Genomic DNA, 21,923 nt, shown 5'->3' on the forward strand with positions numbered 1-21,923 from the left:
CATGATTCCTATAGAGCAAAGGTCAAATGATCCACACCTGGCAGATTTCACTTAACAAGGGTGGAGCCAATAGACCTTGTGGAATAGGCTCATCTACCTGGCTTCAGTCTTTTAAGGTCAATCGCTCCTTATCACTAATAGAAATAGCCTGAGTTGGGGCTTAGTGGTTAGAGTTGACCTAATGAATTAACTACAAAAGGTGCACAAGGGTCCTATTTCTGTTAGTCATTCTGTGAGGAAAATTAGTACAGAGCCTGTTAAAATCAATCAATCAATCAATGTATAAATAAATAGATGAAATAAAAGAAAAAAGAAAATGACCTTAAAGGCAAAATTGCTATTATAGATTTTCATCTGTCTAGTCACGACAGATAAAGAAGCAATATAGCATAATATAGCAATCAGAATTACTTTTCTTGACATTAATGTTATTTAAATTTGCTTTTCTAAGATCTCTTCTTTACGTAGGACTTTTCAAAATCTAGCCCCATGACCTCTGACTACACTATTTACTTTGGGTGCATATAAACTCTCACGTATAAATGCAGATGGATCTCCAAATGCAGATGGATGGATATCCAGATCCTCACTCACTATTCAGGTCAAGGACTGGGCTGAAGGTTTGGGCCTACCCAAATGTATTTGGGTTTATGTAACCTATTTGGTTACATGCCTACATTGCTGTTTCCTGGCAGGTCATGGCAAGAAGATTGGCTCGCTTGGGGGAGCTTATGTACACGTGGCTTATAGGCTGCAGCCAAAGTGTTCCTCTAGATCTGGAAGTTAGAAGAGGGTTGCAGTCTCCAAGCTCAAATACAACCACACATTAGTCTGGCGCAACTGATTTTTTTGTTCCTTGCGCTAGCTGTTCCTTCACCTCCTCTTCAGAGACTAGGACACGCATCTCTTTCGTGCTCCTTCATTAGTAAACAAACCAGGAGAGACTAAAGCCTCTTTCTTCAAGTCAGGAAGATACTGGGCTACAAAGATGGTGAAGGGCCTAGAGGGGAAGACGTATGAGGAGCACCTGAGGTCACTTGGCCTGTTCAGCCTGGAAAAGAGGAGGCTGAGGGGAGACCTCATCGCAGTCTACAGATTCCTCACGAGGGGGAGTGGAGGGGCAGGCGCCAATCTATTCTCTTTAGTCACCAGTGATAGGACCTACGGGAATGGTGTCAAGCTGAGGCAAGGGAGGTTTAGGCTACACATCAGGAAGAGCTTCTTCACTGAGAGGGTGGTCGCCCACTGGCACAGGCTCCTCAGGGAAGGAGTCACTGCACCAAGCCTGCCAGAGTTTAAGAAGCATTTCGACTGTGCACTTAGTCACATGGTCTAAAATTTTGGGTAGACCTGTGTGGTGCCAGGAGTTGGACTCGATGATCCTTATGGGTCCCTTCCAACTCAGGCTATTCTATGATTCTATATCTGCCTTTGGTTTCAGCGAGAATTCAGGACCTCACAACTGAAGTTTCTTCTGGATGGTGTTTCTTCTGAATAGTATAATATCATTTCCCTTTTGAAGACTTACAAGGATGTAGTAACAAAAGTAAAGGCCTAAAACAGTACCTGAGGCATAGGCTACTTTTCAGCCTGCAGCAGACTATAGGTATGATATTATCATTTCAGACAACTATGATTTACGTTATGTGAAGTGTTCTGGCATGCTTACAATCTGCCAAAGGCCAGAAAAGGGGACCTTCATTTTAAGACTACATGGAAAAGAAAACAAAAACAACAACAGAGAAGGAACTTTTCCTTCACCTCAATGTTATTATTTTGCGACTCCTTCAAGTGTCCACAAGGAATTCTGCCCCTCTCTCCACCCCCCCCAGAAAAAAAAAAAAAATTAGAAATTGTGTCATAGAGGTATAATTTCAGTTCACACCAGAGGACATTCTTCTCACTGAAGTACAGTTAAGCCCCACAAAGTGCCAAAAAGCCTGCCAAAAAGTAATGTATTTACAAGTTAGTTTTACATGTTGGCATTATTTACTTGTCTGGTCTTGCATTCAGGGCTTGATCTGTCGGGGGCAGGGGGGGAACATGTAATGCCGTGCAAGGTTGTTTGGTTGTATGACTGACAACATGACTTTAAAATTTTGAACTGGTTGTGTAGAAGCAAAATACAGAAGAGTGCATTATCCCCGAGGGAAACATAGAAACTACCTGTTGCTTCTCAGCTGTAAAGTTAAAAGGTGTAAGCATCTGTTAAGGTTTAAGAAAAAGTGTAATCAGCTGTTTGAGCACAATTCTTACATATACATGAACATTTTCCTCTCCAATTTCCAACTTGGAGTGCAACATTTTTCATCATACTCTTAGATCAGGATTCTGATTCTAACACTGGTTCCTACTGCAAATTTCCAGAGAAGAGAGAAGCAAACCAATCCTGACTGCTTTGAATCTGACTTTGAATCCTGACTGCTTTGCTCTGAACAGATTGGAGAGCTGGGCGATCACCAACCACGTGAAGTTTAACAAAAGCAAGTGCCGGGTCCTGCACCTGGGACGGGGCAACCTTGGCTATACGTACAGACTGGGCGATGAGATGCTGGAGAGCAGCCCTGCAGAGAGGGATCTGGGGGTTGTGGTTGACAGCAAGTTGAATATGAGCCAGCAGTGTGCCCTGGCAGCCAGGAGGGCCAACCGTATCCTGGGGTGCATCAAGCACGGCATTGCTAGTCGGTCAAGGGAAGTGCTTGTCCCACTCTATTCTGTGCTGGTGTGGCCTCACCTCGAGTACTGTGTGCAGTTCTGGGCACCACAGTACAAAAAGGACATTAAACTGTTGGAGAATGTCCAAAGGCGATGAAGATGGTGAAGGGCCTAGAGGGTAAGACGTATGAGGAGCGGCTGAGGTCACTGGGCCTGTTCAGCCTGGAGGAGACTGAGGAGGGACCTCATCGCAGTCTACAACTTCCTCGCGAGGGGGAGTGGAGAGGCAGATGACCTATTCTCTGTTATCACCAGTGACAGGACCTGTGGGAACGGTGTGAAGCTGAGGCAGGGGAAGTTTAGGCTGGACATCAGGAAGAGGTTCTTCACCGAGAGGGTGGTCGCCCACTGGAACAGGTTCCCCAGTGAACTAGTCACTGCACCAAGCCTGTCTGAATTTAAGAAGAGATTGGACTGTGCACTTAGTCACATGGTCTAAACTTTTGGGCAGACCTGTGCGGTGCCAGGAGTTGGACTCGATGATCCTTATGGGTCCCTTCCAACTCGGGATATAAAACCTGCAAAATCTAAATGCTTTCCCTTGTTCCCTGTCCCATGCAGACTTTATCCGCTACATCACCCTTCCCAGAAGCTATGCGGCAATTATAAAAGACCAATTCTAAAGACTGATGTCACATCCCACCCGCAGCACCTGGTGAACAAAAGAGAAAGCAACCGCAGTGCTTGGAAGTGCTGCTGCACGTGCTGCTCCTTGCTGCTCTCTGGCCTCGCCTCAAATCCTCAGCGACATCAGTTGAGAGCCTGTCATGCCACCTGTAAAGCAAGAGGGAGACCCTTCTCACCTTGCGCTACTCAGCCATTCTGCTCCAACCTAGCTGATGACCAGCCCACCGTCTCACACTGCTCTTCAGTGTGCAGTGTGCCCCTCTGAGGCTGTGCAAGACACCTGCCAAAGAGGAAGAAAAGCACAGGATGAGGTAGCAGCCAAAGCCACAGCACCCTTAGCACAGTTACTCTCATCCGCTCCCTTACTGCAGCTGCTCACCTGCCCCCGAGGTAGATGATTCTACCTGCCCTCATAAGCGAGCTACAGCACCCCTAAAACACAAACAGGATTTTTACTGTATTTTATGTAGTAAAAGAACTGCAGTGACAACAGCACCCCAAAAAATAACTGCTACATCTCTTCATCACTCACCTTGCCAGAGGCAGCTCAGGTCATGACATCCCATGTTGAATGCTGCATTTCAGCTTTAACAAAAAAAAAAAAAAAAAAAAAGAGAGAGAGAAAAGAAGATAATCATTCCTCTGCCAGCATTAGCACCCATCCCTCAACACCACGAGTGACCCCATTTCTAATTTTATCGTTTCAAAACAGCAGCCCTCTTGCCTCAGCACCTGGAAGAGATGGTTTCAAAAAATAAAATAAATTAAAGGGAGAAACGCTTGTAAAAGTGATGGAATCAGGCTGGCAATGCAAGAGCAACACAATCAAAGCTACAGTCGGGGAGAAGAGCAGAGCTCTGGCACTCTGGTGAGGCTAGCTACAGTACAATTTGCATAGGGTCAGGGTCCTGCGAAAAACAAAGAGAGAACACACCAGGAAGCAGTAAATTATTTACACCCAAACCATCTGGCCAGGTCCCAGCCTGGACACACCACAGGGAAAGAACAAGCCGTGGTGTTCAACGGAACCCTAGCACCGCCAAAACACTACAGCACAGCAAGGCTTGCCCTTGGCAAAACACTTCTTGGCCTTTTGCTGCAGTGTGCTTTGCCCGGGGCAGGGGTGGGGGTCTGTTTAGGGCCTAGGTTTTCAGAAGCGACAAAGCTCAGAGTCCTGTTGTGTGGGGGATTGTATTAAGGCTGCCAGTTGTGGTCTCCCAAAAGGCTGTCATCATCATCATTTCCTAGGTAGCTTAGGTAGCTTTAATCTAAGGTTAGGGTGAGTATTAGGGGAGGGAAAGGTTTGGAAAGAAAGTGCAGAGACCTGATGGGAGAGGGGATGCGTAAAGCTTGCTAAATGAATTTCAGGTCTCCTTGACTGCAGTGTAAGGTTCTTGCCACTTTGCCATTAAAAGGTCACGGTCCCAACTTCAGAGCAGCGCTTTATGTCCACTTCGGAAAGGATAGACTCCTGAAGAAGAAGAGAAGCATTAACAAAAAAGAAAACCAATATATCAGAGAATATATATTTGCTCTGGCAATGCCAGAGTGACAAAATCAAAGGGGTAGTCGGGGAGGAGGGCGGGGCTCCAGTGCTCCTTGGCAGTAAGCTGCAGTGCACTTTGCCTGGTGTGAGGATTCTGTTTAGGTCTTAGGTTTTGGGGCGCGACAAAGCTCAGAGTACGGTTGTGTACAGCTTTCCAAAGGAAATTCAGTATTCTTTGAGTGCAGTGTAAGGTTCTTGGCATTTTGCCATTAAAATCTCGGAGATCCAACTTTGGAGCAGCACCTGATATCCAGCTTGGAAAGGATGCACTCCCGGAAAAAGAGGAGGAGCATTTAAAAAAGAGAAAAGCAATGAAACAGAGAATAGCTTCTAAAAGTGATGTCCTCAGCCTGGCAATGCCGGAGCCACAAAAATCAAAGCACGTGCTGGGTGTCTTGAGCTATGCTTAGCGAGGTGCAATCAATACGCACGTCCAAGCCCTGTGAACACTGCTGCAAAAGCGAAGAGAGAGCACACCAGGAAGCAGGTAAGTTAAGTGCATGCAAACTATCTGGCCATGTCCCAGCCCGGACACGCCACAGGGAAAGAACAAGCTGTGGTGTTCAATGGAACCCTAGCACCGCCAAAACACTATGGCACAGCAAGGTTCCGGGAGACCAGCACAGCCGGGCAATCCTGTCTCAGTTAACTGTGAGTTTGGACAGCATGAATTGTTAAGCCTGCTTTGTTCATATCTTGCATATCTTGTAGGATAGGCTTGCAGAAGGCTTTATGATTATTTCTTCTATCTGTATACCTCTCTTTGTTGTTTTAGTATCATCCAGTGAAAGATGTTTTTGGGTGGCCTTTCTCCTCACCTTCCTTGGCAGGGGAAAAGGAAATGAATCTCCAAACATTGCATGGGATTTATGCAAGTACGGAGCTATTACAACCACAACCCCCATCACAACTGCTCTCTCACTCCTCCTCCTCAAAAGGAAAGGGGAAGAAAATACAATGGAAAAGACTCAAGGGCCTCAAGATTCAACACAGGGACATTAATGCAATTTATTACCTATTGCTAACAAGCTAGAGCAGTGAAAAACTAAAACCAGCTTCCCCCATCCACCCTCTTCTACATCCTTCCCCCTGAACTGCATGGGGGAACAGGGAAGGGGGGCTGCAGTCGATATATAACACTTCACAGTCTTCACGGTCACTCTCTGTCTCTTCTCCATTGTGGGGTTTCTCCCACAGGATGCCATCCTTCCCAAACTGATCCTGCATGGACTTCACACAGGCACCAGTTCTTCAAGAACTTCTCCAAATATACCACAGGGTCCATCCATCAGAAGCAAACTGTTCTAACACAAGTCCCCCACGGGCCACAGTTCCCCCCAGATCTCCTCCTCCTGGTGTGGGCTCCTCCAGGGGCTGCAGCACAGAAATCTGCTCCACTGTGATACCCTATGGGCTGCCACCATGGTCCTCTCCACAGAATCATAGAATCATTAAGGTTGGAAATGACCTTCAAAATCATCTGGTCCAACCATCACCCCACTGCAAATGTCACCCACTAAACCATGTCCCTAAGCACCACGTCCAACCTTTCCTTAAACACCTCCAGGGTTGGTGACTCTACCACCTCCCTGGGCAACCCATTCCAATGCCTGACTACTCTTTCTGAGAAGAAATGTCTCCTAATTTCCAAACTGAACCTCCCGTGATGCAACTTGAGGCCATTCCCTCTAGCCCACTAGTTAGCTGTGAGAAGAGGCCGACCCCCAGCTCCCCACAACTTCCTTTCAGGTAGCTGTAGAGAGCAATAAGGTCTCCCCTGAGCCTCCTCTTCTCCAGACTAAACAACCCCAGTTCCCTCAGCCGCTCCTTGTGTTCCAGGCCCTTCACCAGCTTCGTAGCCCTTCTCTGGACACGCTTCAGGGCCTCGATGTCTTTCTTGTAGTAAGGGGCCCAAAACTGAACACAGTACTCAAGGTGTGGCCTCACCAGAGCTGAGTACAGGGGAATGAGCACCTCCCTGGTCCTGCTGGCTACACTATTTATGATACAAGCCAGGATGTTGTTGGTCTTCTTGGCCACCTGGGCATACTGCCGGCTCATGTTCAGGTGAACATCGACCAACTCCCCCAGATCCTTTTCCTCTGCACTGCTTTCCAGCCACTCTCCCCCAAGCCTATAGCGCTGCATGGGGTTGTTGTGGCCAAAGTGCAGGACCCGGCACTTAGCCATGTTCAGCCTCATCCCATTGGCCTTTGCCCATCGACCCATCCTGTCCAGGTCCCTCTAAAGAGAAGGGTACTCTGAAAGACTGGGCAAAGTAGGCAGCAGTTTGGTCTTCTCCATTCCAAAGCAGCTATGCCAAAAGCCCACTGGTACTCTTCTGGGTCCTCTCCTGGGTCTATGCCATGGAGCTTCTGCACCAGTCACAACGGTGTGCTTCTGCCTCGCACTGCCAGTTAGTCTCACTTCAGCCTTATACTCCTCGGGGTCTGATGTGCCAGGTCATTGAATCCAAACATTCCAATAAATCTGGTTGTCCCTTTCCTCAACCTGATCGAAGGCAGGGCTCCCCTAGTCTTGGTCATAGCAGCTTTTACTCACTTCTTGTAAATGAAAACAAGAAGACCCTTCATTAAGAACGGAAGAAATATCAGCCCTTCTACTCTGGGGAACTGCCCGCTGGAAACTGGAGCAGCAATTTTACTGGCAGAACCGTGCTTTTGCTGCTGTTCTTTCTTGCGACTCACTTATCTGTGCCTCTAGTGTCAAGGTAGATTTTCCCATCCCACTTCTCTGGTCCCACAGGCAAAACCAATGGACAGAGGAATCCTTACTCCTAATAGCTGAGATACTGGTCCATACAGGCAGGGAAGAAGATATATTCTCTTTGAGTTGCTGGACCTCTCAGGACAATTTCTCCACAGCTGATACGCAGGTCCATAGGGAAGCAGAGAGATTTTCTTTGTGTTGGCAGAGTTGGCTGGCCACTACATCCACCGTTGGTTCCTCTCCATCTTCCCAGCTCATCACTGCCAGTGCACTGGTATAAGACAACAGTGCATTCCATCATTTCCAAAGGCTGAGGGCTTTTTCCCATTTCCCAATCACTTTGTCAATGACCTTTTCCCTATAGAGGGATCTCAGCTGCCTGGCTTCCTTGCCCTCTAATTCATGGCTACTGTCCCCATTATCCCTGCATCAGAGCAGCCAGGTGATAATGTGCTTACCTGGATGACAGCTGAAATCTTTTAATATATCTTGCAGTTCACTCTGAGATAGAGATTAGGTGGTTTCTGACTTTTTAAAGCCTTCTGCGCCTTCTTCTTCCTCCTGTTCTCACAATGGCCCTGCATAGCAGTTTGCCTCTTCTAATTCTTCCTCCTGTTCTCTCCTAGGAGAAGCTTCTTCTTCCCTTACTAGACAAGCTGACTTCTGCTTCTATTGCTTCTTCTTGACTATAGGGGCAAATGATACTGACACCATTTGACTTTCTGGTTGAGCCACAGTTTCTGTCATCGAAACAGACATATAACAGCCACTGTGTCTGTTATGGGAGTTGGATTAGCCCCAGTGTGCTATTTTGTCATTACATCCAGAAACCTCTTCCCATTGAGGATGCTGAATAGTGTTGAAAAGGGCTCGGTAGGCATGGGCAAGGCCCCAGCACATTGCAGTGATTTGTGACTGTCTGGAATAGCCAGGGCGACAGCATACTTTTTCCCAAACATTTTAACAGTTTATTGGGATTTTGCTCTCGTTCAGAGATGAAATTCCAGAACACTGGAGGTGTCCTCTATTCTAGGTGCCTGGCCATACTATCCCACACACCCTGTCACTTCTAACTATTCAGCCTCAGGGCACATGTCTGGGTGTTATACTTAAATAGTTATTTATACGTAAAAAAAAAAAATCAATTTCTTGTACTGAGATCGGGACAGTTTAATTAAAAAAAAAAGGAAGAAAAAAATAATATTAACAAAATGAATACACAAAACAAGTAAGTGATGCATTGACACCACTGCTCACCAGGTAACTGATGCCCAGCCAGTCTCAGACCAACAGTAGCCTCCCTGGCCAACTCCTCCCACTTCCATTGTTCAGCATGATACAATATGGTGTGAAATACCCCTTTGGCCAGTTTGGGCCATCTGTCCTGTTCGTGTCCCCTTTGAAAGGTCCTTGACTCTGTGTAAGTACTGCTCAACAAAAACTAAAACGTGGTGTGCTATGAGTATTTGCTATGAATATTATTCTGATCCTAAATCCAAAACACAGTACCATGCCAGCTACTATGAAGAAAATTAACTCTATCCCAGCTGAAACCTGGACAGGAACGTTTGTATGTGAGGAGAAACCTTTCCTCCCAATGCGTTTCAAAGAGCTGAGACTGCCCACTCAATGCTCACCCTTCTCTTCAGTGGGAGAATTGTTGCTCTTTTTTTTTGTGCTTCACACAAAGGCCTTTGCAGTGAGCAGGATGGGTTTTCTAAGCACATTTTCTGAGTGTAGAAGAATGTCTGTCTTTGAGACCTGAACCATGTCTTCCTGGGACTGTCTTCAAGCTAGTGCTTCTGATGTCACTTCTCCCTGATTAGGGGATAGATAGGGCAGAATCAGAGATGTGGCTTTTGTATGAACTTGTATGGTCACCTGTGCCTGACTGCACAGCAGCAGACAAGTCTTGTGTGTGTGCTCATGTATGTGATATTCCTTGGTTGAAGAATAAATATAAGCATCCATTAGCTTTCACAGATACCATTCAAACACAGATGGAGCATCTGTCACAGATACACTCTGTCTTTAGGAGAGGGCAGGCAAATACAGACTTCCAAAAGGGCTCATCATATTGAGGAAGCCTCTAGGCCTGAGTTTGTGTGTAAGTGGGTGGTCTGGATGAACTGAATCGCAATGTTTCATCCCTGTAAATCCTGAGCAGGCAAAGCTCTGAAGACATGTTCAGAAATGTGAACTAGACCTTTTTTTTTTTTTTTTTTTTTTACCCATGAATATGCCTTGTCAAATCACAGCTGCTTTGTGGTCACCTAAACCTTGCTTGTTTATAGGTTAGACCAAAGTTCCAGAGCAAGTATTAGGGTGCAACAGACTGAGAATAAGTGAGGTGGTGGCATTCTCTTAGCATGCAGTTACTGAAGGTCTAACTAGCCCATCTTGCTTCCAACTGTTGCAAGAGATTGCAATTCTGAAAATAAATTGCATTTGGTATTTGGACCAATTCCAACCAGATTTTTTCAGGTTTTCCAAGGTGTTTCTTGCCCGTGGGGGAGGTCTGGTGGGACCCAGAGGCATCCTCCTTGGTCATGCTTATCTCTGCAGGGGACAGGCAGGTCCCACGTTGATCATGACCACACAGGAGCCCTGCCTCCACTTCTTGGCTCCAACCTTGAGCTACCTGGACCAGCTCAGCCACTACTACCTTCTGCCAGGCATCAGAGACAGGGGAACAGGAGGCACAGGAAGACAGGGCTCAGGGCCTGACACCAGGGAGACGGAACACACAGGGGGACATGGGGACAAGGAGGGGATGTAAGTGAGGTCAGAGACTAAAACTGGAGGTGCATGCAGACAGGGCATAGAGGGTAACAGAGCTCAGGAGTTAGGGCTTGGAACCAGTGACTGGGGAAGAGGGATCCAGGGAACACAGGGAGAGGGACAGGTTAAGGGCCTGGCAAAGGATACAGCAGGACTGTGAAAACAAGGGACATGTTCCACCAGGAACACAGCAGGACATCGAGAAGACAGGGCTCAGGATGAAGCTGCTACTGGACAGTGAAAGACATGGTGGAACCAGGGGAACAGGGGGACATGGAGCAAGGTATGGCCTGATCCTGTGGGTTCCCAGGGCCATCCATAGTCCTGGCATGCCCTCCAGCCCTCTCCAAACACCTCATGATCCTAAGTGCCCCCCTTGATGCTACCAGATGCTGTTGTACTTCACATGACCCTCCTTAGAACCCTAAGGTGCCATTTGACCCCTCCAGACCACTGGGTGCCCACAGGTACCTCCCATGACCCTCCACATGATCCTCCATGCCTCTGAGATCCTACAGTGCACCCCAGATCAGGGAGTGCACCCCCACTTACCCTATGGTCCCTTTCATTGCCCTGTCTTGCTCCAGCCCCCTGAATTCCCAGCATTTTCCACATAACCTCCCAGTTAGGGAGATCCCACCTTTGTTGGGATTCCCAGGGATCTCTCCTTCCTCCTGGGGGAGGGCAGTGGACACCTCTACCTCTTCACCATGCTCAGGGCTCCCCACATAAACCAGGGTCAGGTCAGGGTAGGTCTATGGGCAGGGACACAAGACATGGAGTGAGGTCAGGGCAGGTACTACCCCCATTGCATACTTCCAACAGTGCCAAACTCACCTGGGGTGTGAGGATGTAGCCATAGAGCTTGTCATGCTGAAGGACTGTTTAGAGGCGACCCCCGGCGGACGGACCCCTCCCCGGCGGGAGGTGCCGGCCAGGGTCTGCCCCAGGGACTGGGGGCCTGTTGGGAGTTGGCGCCTGGGGTCTGCCGCGGGGCCCGGTGGCCCGACGGGACAAGTTTTCTTACTTAACTCTAGGATTTTCCAAGTATTATGGATTTCTCTTTGTACCAATTTATATGTTTGCCTGATTGAGGCAACAATTTTAATGAAGCAAACTTCAGAAAATTATCTAACTTCTTACAGAACAGTATTTTCTTTCAAGCACATAACAAGAACATTGCCCACAAAAAAAAAAAAGAAATATGAGGTCATGGTCATATCTCAAGCAATAGCCCTAAACGGGGATCTGAAATAGTATGAACACACACTGCTTAGTTCTTAAACATCTTATTTCTAAAAATAAAAAATCAGGAGAAGTCTGCACACCTCAGACTGGAGGAAAAAACAGAAACAGGTTGCCCTCCTGCAAACTTACAAAGTGAATGCACATGAAGGTAAATTGAATAACAGTGAAAATCCTCAGTGGAATAACCTGTAGCAGACACTATATCCAAACTTATCCAAAAGATCCTCAGTTCTGAACTAGGGATTTCCTAACAATCATCTTTTATCACAAGCAATCAAAAGGCATGACTTGGTCAAAGATCTGCATCACTCAGGTGGATGGATGATAAAGGTAATTTCGCATTAGTCTATTCAAAGAATAAGAAGAAACTCCAATAAACGTTAACCATTCTGTAGCATAAGGACTATTTTGTTTTCAGGGCAGCATTAAAGTTTACCTTCTTTTATATTTAGAAAACTGAACATCCCACTGTAGACAGCTATTATCGTCACAAAACTATAGCAAAGGAGTGAGAGAGTAGGCACAACCTTTTCAAGGATTAGCGTTTGTTTTTTTTAAATGTTCTGCATTTTAAAGTAAAGAAACAACATTCCACTCCAATTTAACTCTATCAATAATTACTACAGTCCCCCAGATCCATTACCCAGAAGAAACAGCTAGATGACTACAGCATTCCTTATCTGTCCCATATACGCGTAATCAAATTCACCTTTGACACAATATGATACTTACAGATTCGGTACTTTCATTTAGATCTGTGCTTGACCTTTGGTACGTCTTCTCAGGAAAAGAACTAGAAACACTATGACCTAAGAAGATAATCAGAAATTTTTAAGTTATCTGAACACATGAAAAGCCAATATTGTTATTTACAGTGAGTTGCCACTGATTTGCTGTTTAGTTTCTTCTATAAGTTGCTGATCGCAAGTATTTGAATCACTATAAAAGAGACAACTTACAGTAAACCCTTCAGTTGTATAAGTACTTCTGTTCAAATAATCCCCTCCAAACTCAAAAACAACAGTAACACACTACACAAGTAATTTCAGCAATATCTAATGCTATTAAACATATCAGTAAATGCCCACGGAACTCACCTCTCAGCCTTCCTTTGTCTTGTATACTACAAAAAAAAAGTATTCCTACATCTGGTGATTTGATGACTGTTTGTGAAGTCATAAGCAGCTTTTGTCAGGATACCATTTGATCCAATTGTTGATTCAAACTGAGACAGTAGAGTAGGTTCGTGTTCAATATATCCAATTAAAGACACAGCATATTGTCTATTTGATTGTTTCTGACATACATGGTTCCTACCTGTTTCAAGATTCAATGGTACTTTCTCCTCAAACAGCACTGGCCTGAAAGCAAGTGTAGGATCAACGATTTTTGCTGGAAAAGACTCAACATTTAATGATGTCTGGTTCTCTTGATCTTTTTCAGGACTTCCAGTATTCTCTTCAGTTTCCACAAAGTGAGTGAAGTTCTTTGCGACAAGATCATCATTAATGCATACCTAAAAAACAAACAAACAAAAAAAACCAAGATCCTTATTGACCGGAATCAATATTGCATACTTATTTAGGGTATATCTAAAGTTTTAGACTTGAACGGATAGAAGGTATTAGACTTCATATGTACCTTCAAAGTTATTGCCTATGGCAAAGACCACAGCCACAGCGTTATCAGCCTTTAACACTGAGTGATCCAAGCAGATACAAGTGAATTATTTTATAACTACCATACAGCTGCTTAAGTCTAACAGTAACTACAGCACATTACTGGCAGAAGTTAGACATTTTGACAAGTGGAGCTATTTTTCCCCCTGAAGATTTGAGGACTCAGTCTTATTATAGAATGGTTTGGTCTGGAACATACCTTAAAGATCATCTAGTTCCAACCCCCCTGCCATGAGGAAGGACACCTCCCACTATATCAGGTAGCTCAAAGCCCCATCCAAAGCAAGCATGAACTGGTATTTAAAGACACTTGAATAAAGTAGTTGCAAAATACTCTAAATATAACACAAAAGGCATGAAAAATGCAGTAAATAATTCACATAGCTGTCCATTTGAATTGCTTCCTGTATATTTATATTTTTAAAGGCACATCTCATTGTAGGAGACTCAAAGACAGTATTTATTTTAAGCAAAGAAAATATCATAATGCTTGAAAACAGGTACCAGATTCTGAAAGACACACAGTTTTACTGCACAGTTCAGTGTTACAATCTCCAAAACAGCTATGCATTACAGCTCCAGGTAATCGAATGGAATAGCAAAAACCAACCAAACCAAACAAAAACAACAGAAAAACAACACCTCACCCAGGATAATTCTAGTTCATTTAAAGTTATCTCCAACAATTCCACTTTAAAATGAAAGTGCTCTGGTTTTAACACTAAAAATATGTTTGCACATTTTTTATGCATTTAATACATTGTTTGGGCCAATTTTTTTTTAATTCAAGTTCCATAAAATATTGATAGCCCTAAAATTTTTGTTATTTGCTCTTTTAAAAATATATATTTTTTTTAAATAGTGAAGAACTTAATGTATTACTTCAAATTTTAAGACATCACTGAAATAAATGTGATTAGGACAATGAGGAAATAAAGATGAATGACGTTGTAGTGAGTAGAATTGACTCTGTCAGGTATCCACTGTTGCTCAGCCTTTCACCAGACTAAGTTAGCAGGAAAAGAGCTTTGGGAACACAACATTCATTTTCTGTGAGCCTCATCTGTGATTTTTCTTGTACCCTGTCCTATAATTCTAACAGTTGTAATTAGACCTAAACCAAGCCAAATTGTAAATGATAAATTCATAAAACAAATTACCTTCATCAGAAGTTCCTAAAAATGAAAGAAAAACTTGAAAGGGCAAAAAGAAATTTGCATGAAATAACCTAAATGTGCAGTTCTTATGAGAATGTGTACTTTTTGTTACGCAAGTTATCCTTGTGCAGTGCTACAGACTTGTATTTCATTTGCCTGCTAATACCTTCAAAAGAAAGGTACACATGAATGAAAATGGAATTTCTGCCTCCTGGAACACCTCCAGAGAGCTACATCAACGCAAACATAAAACAATACCTTTAATAAGTTAATGATTTAGATTCTACTGTTATCTGGCAAATGACAAAACTCACTTGCAGATAATGCTTTTCAGTCCTAAGCTGATAACAAAGTTATGATTTACATAATAAAGCATACAAATAGGTTTGTAGATCTAGAAGTATCTTACCTTTTCATCTTTTATTGTCACATAAAGAATAACATCAAATGTATTATCTTCTACAGCACATAACTTGGCTTTGATTTGCGTAGTTGCTAAATGTAGTAGTAAACAAGGAGAAATATTAACCTTGTATCATATTATCAGTATTTTTCAAGCTATACAAAAACAGAAATAATAATTAAATGAATGCAACGTATTTTTTTGAAGAAAAACTAATACAAATGTTGTAACTTTTAAATGAAACAAGAATCTAACAAGGCATTAAGATAACAGAGCTCGAAAAATGAAGTTGTCCTCAGTCTTTGAAGGAAGATTGAGAACTGAAAACCATTAATGACCTGTTCACAGAAACTAGTCTTAGTCATACACTGAAATTATTTGTATATTTATGCATAATTGTGAAATCAAGTTCCATGTTGCTATTGCTTCCTATTGACCTTTACTTTGCATAATAATGCATTACACTTAGATGTGTGAAAACCTGTAAATCATGAAAGTGCCATGCTCCATGAGTATAGGAAATTAACAGCCTAAAGACTCTTTACTGTTTTTATAAATTCATCCTCTCCTCCTCAAATATCTGTGTGTATTGTATTGTACTTGCAAATAAGCAGGTAGGTTGTTTTTCAGGTAGAGGCACATAAACAAGATTAGACAAGAACAGTAAAGGGCTGCTTTTCTAGCAACACCAACAAGTGCTCCCACACCAAAATAGAATGCTGGATATGGAAAAGACTGCATGAGCTCCTGAAACACCACACATGGAGAAGGACAACAGACTGGAAAACAAGCATTTCTACTTCACTAAATAACTACTTGGAGCAGTAGATAGTTTCTTCCAAGATAGTTTCTTTCAAGAGAGTTCATTCCAACCTGGCAACCACCTAGTCACCTTTAACAATTTATGCAGTCTGGTAAAGATGCAAGTCTACACACATTGTGGCTAAGTCAAATCACACCAAAAAAACCGAGTAACTCCCTTCTCCTTAGGATGCTGTGAAAATTAAAATTAAAAGGAAGTCCAATCAAATATATATTCCAGTACTACATCTCTGTCAACTTACTTCCCAAAACAGAAGGGCCAATTATGATTTTGACAGCATATTTACCTTTCAGAAAACTTTGAAAATACTGAGTAGCAGCATTATCCCACCTTTAGGCTGGCCTAGGAAAATAAACACAACCAATTATCCCACATCATCAAAACTTCAAACAATAATCTGAAAGGTGATGTACGTTCAAAAAAAATGTTCTCAGTTCATGCTAAGTCTCAAAAACTGTCTCTAACAGAAACATTAGCACAATCTTACTACTTTGAATGTAATTTCAGTTTTGATGTTTCAGTTCATCCATAAAATGAACTGCCTGAAAATTACTAAATATTGATTTGTCGAAGTATGATGGTTTATATCCAACATAAAATAAGGCAAATCAGGAAAAAAAATAGATTAATTAGAGTGAGAATCCACTTGTAGAACATATTAATTACTTTGAATAAGTATGTACCAGTTTTGAACAAGCACTTTACAAACATTGTAAAGACTTTAAGGTCTATAACAGAAAATTAAGTTCTTTACCATCTTCAGCAATTGCAAATAAAAAAAGAATCAAATATAAAGCATTGTAAACAAAATATAGTAGATATATGTAGAGAACTTAAGTGATATTTTGATAATTCACAAAGATGGCCCAGTCAAGATGTATGCTATTCCCATCCTAACTAAACTAGTATTTGTTTTGTCAAAGTATCTAAGGAAAATACTGATTCCTCCTTACAAAGGACAGTATAAAAAACAAACCTAACTGTCAAACAACGTGTAGTTTTAAATATTCTTTAATAACATAAATCAAGATAGGTTACTTGCTATAATGCCACGTTCTCCCATGATCTGGCAGGTCTTTGACAATAACATCCTAGAACTCAAAGTAAGGACACACAAGCACTTTTCTTTACCACTAGATCCCAGGGAAAACCTTATTCCACTCCTTCAAAACTGGCATAAATATGATAAGGAAAGTACAACAGAAATCCTAAGTATTTCAAGGAGACAGATATAATGGGGAAAACCAAAGCTATCTATAATGTTTATACATTAACAGAACTTCAGTTCAGGCAGAATGTGTAATGACCACAAACAAGATTGTCAGGAATAAGATGAGCACCTGTAAGAAACTGCACACGGATCAATTAGTAGAGAAGCTCATGTGTTGGAATCACAGTTCTGGGATTGTAGATGAAGTGCAACAACTGCCAAAAATTTGTCTGAATTTCTTAGTTTCTAAATAAACATCAAAAGATTCAAATAGATGAATAATAAAACCCAAACCATTAGGCAAGTTCTGTTTATGAATTGCTCTTGTAAAAAAGAAATTGTTTTCCACATTTTATCGCCTATGTTCTTATTGAACAGTAGCCTCTGAAGAAAAAAAAAATATTGTGATGAAATTTCACACCTAAGAAATTTATGACTAGAATACAATTATTCAACTCTACTTACACTATTTTTGCTGTATCTTCACAAAAGTTGATACACAACGTCACTGGCTTTGTGCAATACAATCTACATTTTTTTGCTCTATATGGGATTTGCATAAATGCTTTCACTGCAACTTGAACGCTTAAAAACAAAGCAGAAATACTCTCATTTTACAGAGCAGACTTTATTCTCCAGTGATGTTTCAAACACATGCTTTCATTATCCTGTATGCAACAACACATTTCTTCTAGAAGTTTGGCTCCTACAGTGAAACTCCCTGGAACCCCTGTTTTATTTATTTATTTATCTAAGACAGGTCCTGTAAGGAGCAATTAATAAACACATTTGCCCTGAATATGAATACACTTCCCATTTAGTAGAGAAACCTCAGAAAGGTTTGCAGTACAGTTTAAAGTCTTTTCATGATATTTAGACCTCATACACTATATATACCATCCGGCACTGCATATGCCATTTGGCAATTCTTACCTCTGAGTGAGATACCAGGTATGACTAAAATCAGTAAGAAGGAAATTAATAAATATACTAACATGCATCTGTACTCATTTCCCTAAAAAAAAAAAATAAATCTTTGTATAGCTGTCACTAGAGCCTTGATCTATACGTAATTACCCCTTATAAATGGTTTGATGGGAGACATTTAGTAACCAGCAAGACACCACCTATATACCAAGCTTTTAAGATCCATATAGTTATCATTTTTATTCCAAGTTATTTCATAATGAAAAAGCAGTATATCATGTGTTTAATTCTATTAGAACGTATTTTAAACTCATGGCATTATCAAGTTGCTCTCTGATACAGGCACATTCCATTTAAAAATGTTATTTAACTTAAGATTTTAAAATATTTATTCTAAAATATTTTAAATAAGCTTTCTTAATTTTGTTGAATACTACAAAAACACTTGGTAAAGATTCTTGTACATGATGTTGGATATTTTATTAAAGAAATGAACCTTAAACATGGCTGAAAGCTGGAAGAGATTTTTTAAGACACATTTTAAGATTTTAGAAACATATGGTTTCATAGTGGTTTTATTTATTTATCCCTTAATAAGGTATGTTTCAATAATGTTAAATGATAACCATAAATCTCAATCATATTAAACTGACACTATTCCAGTTTGACGTCTTTAAGGAAAAGAAAAGTAGAATAGAATACATCTTTAAAAATTAACAAAACAAAGACTGGTTTGCATCCACACTGACAAGGGCCCATCACACGGCTAGCAGTTTCTTATGGACTCACACTTCAATTAAACCAAAGCCTTGTGACTATGAAACTAAATAAACACTGATTGCCAACAAAATACATTTCAGTGACATTCTCAAACACTTACTCCTTTGTTTTAACAAAAGTGTATTTGGCATAATCCACAAGAAAGCATTCTGTTTGATAATGACCTGCACAGTACATGATTGACTTAATAACTGCTCTACACCAGCATTTCAGTTCTTCACTGAAAACCACACAAATCTGAAAAAGAAAGAACAAGACAACAGGTTCTTGTAAATAGAAGAAACATCACTGTCAGTTTTCTTAGAGGCAAGAAAACGGTGTTTACAATACAGCCCCAATTTACTTTATAAACTGCAAGTACTGCAGCTTCCTTAGCGATAAAGCTTACAGACAATATAAACCACGTAGATGTCCTTTTCTACTACAAAGCAATAGTCAAAAAAAAAAAAGAAAAAAACAACTTGGATACTTCACCCCCTAAACCAAAAAAACCCAACAAATGATCTCTTTTTATGTACACAACATAGCAATGTCTTCACCTGGCCTTTTTCTAATGTTACTGGCTTTACTTCATCCACATTTTCACAAGATTTGTCATAGAACTGATTCATTTCTGCATTCAGGTTTTTATACTCTATTTCATCAACTATGTACGGCCCACATCCTTTCATAGTAACCCAAAAGCAACTCGGATCTTCAATCTGGTGCAAACGGTAGATTAAAAAAAAATAAAACACAAGTAGTATTATCTCCTGCTGAACTGATAGGGTATTTTCATGAGCATCTGAGCAGTAAACATGAATCTTAAAACCTTCAGCAAGGCCCCTTTCATTATAGGAATAGATATTCAGCATAAAGAATGTTAATAGGCATAATACATCTTTCATGTTCAGACAATAAGTTCAATAAAAGACTTTTAAACTTGGAAGTTTCTTTAGCACTGCAATTAATGACATGCATTCTGAAAGGTAGAAGCATTATTTTAAAAGTTTGTTAAATGAAATATAGTGACTTAAGTGCAGATATATAAACTTTTTACTTCCACAGTATTTTCAGAACATGAAAAAAAAAAAAAAGCCACCAACAGGCTTTTATTCAGTCTCAGAGGGTCTATAAGACAGCCAGTTTCTTTAAAATAGGGCCACAGCTTTCTGCTCAGCCTTTGTAAGCATTTACATACCAGTCTTGCAGCTGATAAGTGTACTCACTATTCTGGGGAAAAAAATAAAATCCATGATCTCTTGCAGCATTAATTAGAAACCTATTACTACACTCAATTTAAGATTACACAGGATATCTTCCATTTTAGATTTTAGCTGCATCCCTACTAACCTCTTTTGAGAGGAAACCAAGGTAAACACATGGAAAGAATGGGAAAATGTATATAATCTGTCAGTGACCCCACCATGTGTAAGAAATGACTGCTGAACAGAAATGAAGGCATAATCTTATTTGTAAATCTGACTTCTATAGTTTTATTGAAATAAACACCAAGCCTTTAAACTTTTAAAAATACCAGCACACCTGTAGTATGAAGACTTCCGTATTGCCCAGCTGCTGAGTCTTCTTTGACGCTACTGTAGGAAAGCAACAGATGTGTTCTAAAGCACATCTAAAAAGTGTACTTCTAAAGCAGGCCTACAGATTTTTGCTACTTGTGTAAGCAGCATTAGCCTAGACAACTGATTTACACGTACGGAAGACTTCTAGCCAGTTTTCTTAATGGGGCTCTATGTTGAATCCCAATGAAGATCCACCATCCATATTTATTCACATACAACCACACCCATCTTCAGCATGCCACAACATACTTGTTCTCCTGTCTCAACCTACTTGCAGCACATAGCCCATTACCTTACATCCAAAGGCCAACAAAAATATCTTCAAGACTGGGGCTGGTACAATCTAGCTACTTGACCAAACGGACAGCAAAACCCCAAAAGCTTACATCACTAAAAAAACAAAACACATAAATCCCAACGTTCACCAATAAGTTCACCAATAAATGTAACAAAATTTTTACTCATTTTTCACAGCACACTTATACTGGAACAGATCTTCTGCGTGCCATTTCAGCACAGCCTTGCACATCACAACACCCCTCATCATGGCAGCACTTAGCCTACCGCTTCAAAGCATTCACACCACGAGTGAGTAGCTAACGAAATATTCCAGAAGACAGAAGTCAAGGCAATGCCCTTCAGCTCGCAGAGCCAGTGCCACACAACCATCACCTGAGCCACTACCACCATCCCCACAGCCATGAGGCCCGAGCGCAACCCTCAGCACACAGCCCGCCCCCCCTTAGAAGCCTCCAGAAGCCACCCACGAGCCCCCAGTGCGCATGCACCGCCTGCAGGTGGCCCCGAGGGAGGCGGTGGCACCTGGTTGAGGTACGGTGGCTAGAGGCGGGAAAAGGCCACGGGTAGGGGATGGCGCGGGGCTGACCTCGGCTTGCTGAGGGCGGCGGGGTGTCAGTGGGTATGAGGAGGGAGAGTCCTGCCTTTCTTTGCCTTCCTGCTGCTCCTGCTTCAGAGGGGCTTTCCCAGATCCCAAGTCTGAAGCGCAGTGTATGCCTGAAAGGTCTAAAGGAGGCAGCTGGGGAACAATGGCACCTGGCACATCTCTGGTGTTCTACTAATGATAAAAAACACATGCATCCCCACACAGGCAGTTGTTGGAAATGTCCCCTGACATCTAGGCCCTTACAAAAGTGTTACTTCATTCTTATATCAAGCTCTGAGACAAAGAAGCAACATTATTATTATTATTATTATTGCTCTCCTACACTCCCCTTTCCATTCAGGCTTAATGTTTTTTTCGGCCCTGATTTAGCTTTATGCAAGGTGCCAACTCAAGGGGATGAAACATCGAGCTGGAAAGTAAAGCCCACCTCTTGGGCAGCAGCCCGTATTTGGAGGGGCTTAATATTTTGAAACTACAGCTTTAATGATCAGTATTTTTAAGTTAATATTACAAGATATTTACAGTATGTGCATTCTAAAACATATATGCTTCTATTTAATGATTAGCTTCATTTTCTAGGTAAAATAGCATCGTTTAGTTGCCTTTTTTTTTTTTTAATAATCCTTCAAGCTCTTTTTTTGCCTTTTAGCTCCCCCTGCTGGACCATTTTGCTTTTATTAGTGACAAAAAAAGTGACAGCAGCCAATCTGAAGATGGAGAGGCAGAGTATTGACCTAGAAGATAGATTTAATATTGAAGTAACTGCTTTTGACACACAGCAGAACTTGTATTATATAGGGCTAGTATAGGAATAAATATTGGAACATGCTG

The 21,923-nt window shown here is 41.8% G+C and overlaps 1 protein-coding gene across 1 annotated transcript; it reads right to left on the reverse strand.

The window, feature by feature from the left end:
• Nucleotides 1-1,390: 1,390 nt before the first annotated feature.
• On the reverse strand, nucleotides 1,391-20,874 carry LOC310879955 (putative ATP-dependent RNA helicase TDRD12). Its single transcript, XM_083795023.1, has 13 exons — nucleotides 20,861-20,874; nucleotides 20,151-20,203; nucleotides 19,166-19,327; nucleotides 18,727-18,863; nucleotides 17,385-17,504; nucleotides 15,996-16,051; nucleotides 14,893-14,978; nucleotides 12,965-13,163; nucleotides 9,256-12,456; nucleotides 4,667-4,813; nucleotides 3,875-3,927; nucleotides 3,722-3,774; nucleotides 1,391-3,622 (listed from the first exon to the last, which is right to left on the reverse strand). The coding sequence occupies exons 3-6, from the start codon at nucleotides 19,295-19,297 to the stop codon at nucleotides 16,042-16,044; spliced, it is 399 nt and encodes a 132-aa protein (XP_083651149.1). The 5' UTR covers nucleotides 19,298-19,327; nucleotides 20,151-20,203; nucleotides 20,861-20,874; the 3' UTR covers nucleotides 1,391-3,622; nucleotides 3,722-3,774; nucleotides 3,875-3,927; nucleotides 4,667-4,813; nucleotides 9,256-12,456; nucleotides 12,965-13,163; nucleotides 14,893-14,978; nucleotides 15,996-16,041.
• Nucleotides 20,875-21,923: the final 1,049 nt, after the last annotated feature.

This window comes from Anser anser (genome assembly GCF_964211835.1).
Source record: "Anser anser genome assembly, chromosome: 11".
NCBI lineage: Eukaryota > Metazoa > Chordata > Aves > Anseriformes > Anatidae > Anser > Anser anser.